Source organism: Alligator sinensis, unplaced genomic scaffold (genome assembly GCF_000455745.1).
Source record: "Alligator sinensis unplaced genomic scaffold, ASM45574v1 scaffold1603_1, whole genome shotgun sequence".
NCBI lineage: Eukaryota > Metazoa > Chordata > Crocodylia > Alligatoridae > Alligator > Alligator sinensis.
This window is the reverse complement of record NW_005843087.1, coordinates 232,888-236,021: the sequence shown is the minus strand read 5'-3', so window position 1 is coordinate 236,021 and position 3,134 is coordinate 232,888. Positions and strand designations below refer to the sequence as shown.

The 3,134-nt window shown below is 60.8% G+C and overlaps 1 protein-coding gene across 2 annotated transcripts in view; it reads right to left on the bottom strand.

Moving 5' to 3' along the window:
- Window positions 1-17: 17 nt before the first annotated feature.
- CHRNA2 (cholinergic receptor nicotinic alpha 2 subunit) overlaps window positions 18-3,134 on the bottom strand; it is a 19,418-nt gene continuing 16,301 nt past the window's right edge. Inside the window, exons 6-7 of one of the 2 annotated variants that reach the window (XM_006037233.2) lie at window positions 2,018-3,074; window positions 18-1,213 (exon numbers count right to left, since the gene is read on the bottom strand). In XM_006037233.2, the coding sequence (XP_006037295.2) occupies window positions 1,088-1,213; window positions 2,018-3,074 (1,183 nt within the window). In that variant the 3' untranslated portion in view covers window positions 18-1,087. The remainder of the gene's footprint in view (window positions 1,214-2,017; window positions 3,075-3,134) is intronic. The other variant, XM_025193675.1, reaches the window with a different exon arrangement.

The window sequence follows — 3,134 nt, the reverse complement described above, 5'->3', positions numbered from 1 at the left end:
GGGGGCACCCTATTTGGAGGAAACCCCCAGCCTTTTGCAAAAAGTTGCACCTAAACTGCTCAGAGGAACCAGCGGTTGCTTGGAAGAATATATGCTGCCTTCAGAAAGGGGGATTTTTCTACAGGTTGGGTCCCGTCAAGAGCTTTTGGGGAGGACGAGGAAGGGGCAGGATAGCTATAGTGGACAGGCGTGTGTCCAGGGTGGGCTCGCCTGCAGTGTTAGCTTGGGGGGCGGGGGTCTCCCTTAGCCACTACTCTCCCCGTCCATACATGCCCCACGTCTCTGAGGTCGCATCCCAGGTTTCCTCCTTCAGCTGGAGGTCTGTGCCGGAGCCTGGGGCTGGTGTCCCAGCCCTCTTGTGCGAGGATGATTCATGCTGATGTGCTGGCCTGGAAAGAGTCCTGCCAAGCCTTGCCTGGACAGACACCCCCACGAAGATCGGCCTTGATGGCCGTGTAAGAGGACTCGTGCAATGCAATCGCAGGGGGCTGGAGCAGGTGAGGTCCCACCCTCCTTGCCCCCAGAGGCCTAGCTACCCATGCCAGCAAGTGGGGGGCTTTGCAGCCTGGCTGCTCACACCTGGGTTAGGCCAACCTGGGCATGGATCCATCCAAAGAGGCTCCGTGCTGGCCGCCCCGCTGGGGTAGACCCAGAGGTCTCTCAAGCTCCAGGCCCGGTGTCCAACAGCATCTTAGTGGGGCAGAGGCAGGGCTGGAGCACACGGTGCCTCTTGCCGCTATGTCTGGGGGCACGGCAGATGGGGAAGGGGTTGGAGTTGGCCAAGAAACTCGGAGGAACTTGGTCTGCAAACCAGCATGAGCAAGGCACCCCGTGTCCGGCTAGCTTGAGTGCATTTCAAGCCCAAAGTGCCCTCTGTTCCCTTGGTCCAGCCACTGCTGTGTCCAGCAGAGGAAAAAGTCCACGGGCTTTCCTTGGCACAAGCCAGGTGCCTCTTGGCATCGCCCACGGCCTGATGCCCCGCCAGGAGGAGTGTACCCGCCTGGGTCCCCGCGGGGCCGTGCTCATCCCACCTGGCTCTGCAGATCCCGGCGTCAGGCCAGGCTGTGCAAGCTGTGAGCAGTGCCACCTAAATCATCCCAGCCAGGAACGGGGGGAGGAAGAGGCCGATGGTCCCCAGCAGGCAGACGATGATGAACATCCAGAGGAAGATCCGGTCTATGACCATGGCGACGTATTTCCAGTCCTCCTTCACCTGCGAGCGGATGGGAATCAGGGAGGTTAGAGAGATGGGACCCTGGTGCAGCCATGGAGGGCCAGTGGCTTGGTCCAGGGCTTGGACACCAGCATGAATCGCTGGTCCAGCCACAGGCCTCTCTTGGGCTGGAGCTGGATTGCTGCTGTGCAAACTTCCCCCCAACGCACTCGCTCCCCTTTCCAACGTGTCACACACCCCGCGTGCAATGCCGCTGTGATGCACACCCTGCAAAGTCCAAGGAGGGGGGCTCACTCCTTGCAGCGCCCCTCGCTCCTGTGCTCAATAGTGACTGATGCCCCTTTCCTCCAGGCCCGTGTCCAGTCCCTTGGTGGGTCTGGCTGGATGTCCCACTGCATCTGGTGGCCACAAACCCCCACTTTAATGCCACGCTGGGTGGAAAAAGACCTGCCTGGGGCTAGCTTTAAACTTAGCCTGCTTCTTTCATGCTGTGACCCCTCGTTCTTGTGCGGTGAGAGACCATAAGAAATCCCTCATGACGTTTTCTTCCCCATTTCATTTCCTAGAAACCCTTTTCACGTCCCCACCTCCAGCATCTCTTTCTACACTGAACAGGCCTGGCCTCTTTTAGTCCCCCCTGCCCATGCCACTCATCATCCTTGTCGCCCTTCTTTGCACCCTCTTTGCTTCTTCTACCTCCTTTTGGAGATGCAGGGACCAGAGCTGAGCACCAGGGGCAAGGTGCGACAGCACCGTGAATGGATCAAAAGGCAACAGGATACCTTCCCCTTTGTTCATAGCTCTCCTAATCTCCCAGGGCTAGCCCACGGGGCTCCCACTCACCGAGAAGTCAGCATCCTCGGCCCGCAGATGGTCGGCGATGTAGTGGACCCCCTCCAAGGCTCGCAGCAGGCTAGGAGACAGCAGCAAGCTGGGATCGGGCCCCGGGCTGTCCCCCTTGGTGGGCAGCCGCTGGGCCTGGCTCCCCGGCACCCTGCCCAGGTGGCGACCGCAGCTGTAGCGGTGCTGGAGGCTGTGGCCGCGGGAGCTGCAGGGACGCGTCCTCTCCTCTTCTTCCTCCTTCTCCTCCTCCTCCTCCTCGTCCCACTGGTCGTCCACGTCCGTCTCCAGCCAGCACCGGGAGGTGCTGAGGTGGGCACCGGGCGGGCCATACTGTCCCAGCAGCATCCCCGCGCCGGGCGGGCGCTTCATAAAGAGCCAACGGGGGATGAAGTCCAGGAAGACGCCACGCACCCACCTGGGCATCTTGTGGGTGCTGGGCGAGCGGTGGTGGACATTGAGGACGAAGACGGTGATGACGATGGAGAGGGTGACGAAGATCATGGTGAAGAGGAGGTACTCGCCGATGAGGGGGATGACCAGGGAGGTGGAGGGGATGATCTCGGTGATGAGCAGCAGGAAGACGGTGAGGGAGAGGAGCACGGAGATGCAGAGTGTGATCTTCTCCCCGCAGTCGGAGGGCAGGTAGAAGACCAGGACAGTGAGGCAGGAGATGAGGAGGCAGGGGATGATGAGGTTGATGGTGTAGAAGAGGGGCAGGCGGCGGATGACGAAGCAGTAGGTGATGTCGGGGTAGATCTCGGGGCAGCAGTCGTACTTCTTGGTGTTGTAGGTGCCCACGGCGTTGACGATGGCCCACTCCCCGCTCTCCCAGTAATCCTTCAGGTCCACCTGGAGCTCCATGCTCTCCAGGTCGATCTTGGCCTTGTCGTAGGTCCACGAGCCGAACTTCATCTTGCAGTTCTGCTGGTCGAAGGGGAAGAAGGTCACGTCGATGCTGCACGAACTCTTGTAGATGGCCGGCGGCACCCACTTCACCCACCCGCTGGAGAACAGGTGGGCTTTGGTCATGTGGGTCACTGCAAACTCCCCGTCGGCGCTGGAGAGGGGGGCACAGGACCGCGGGAGTCAGAGGGGTGGAAAGGACTGGTGGGGCCAA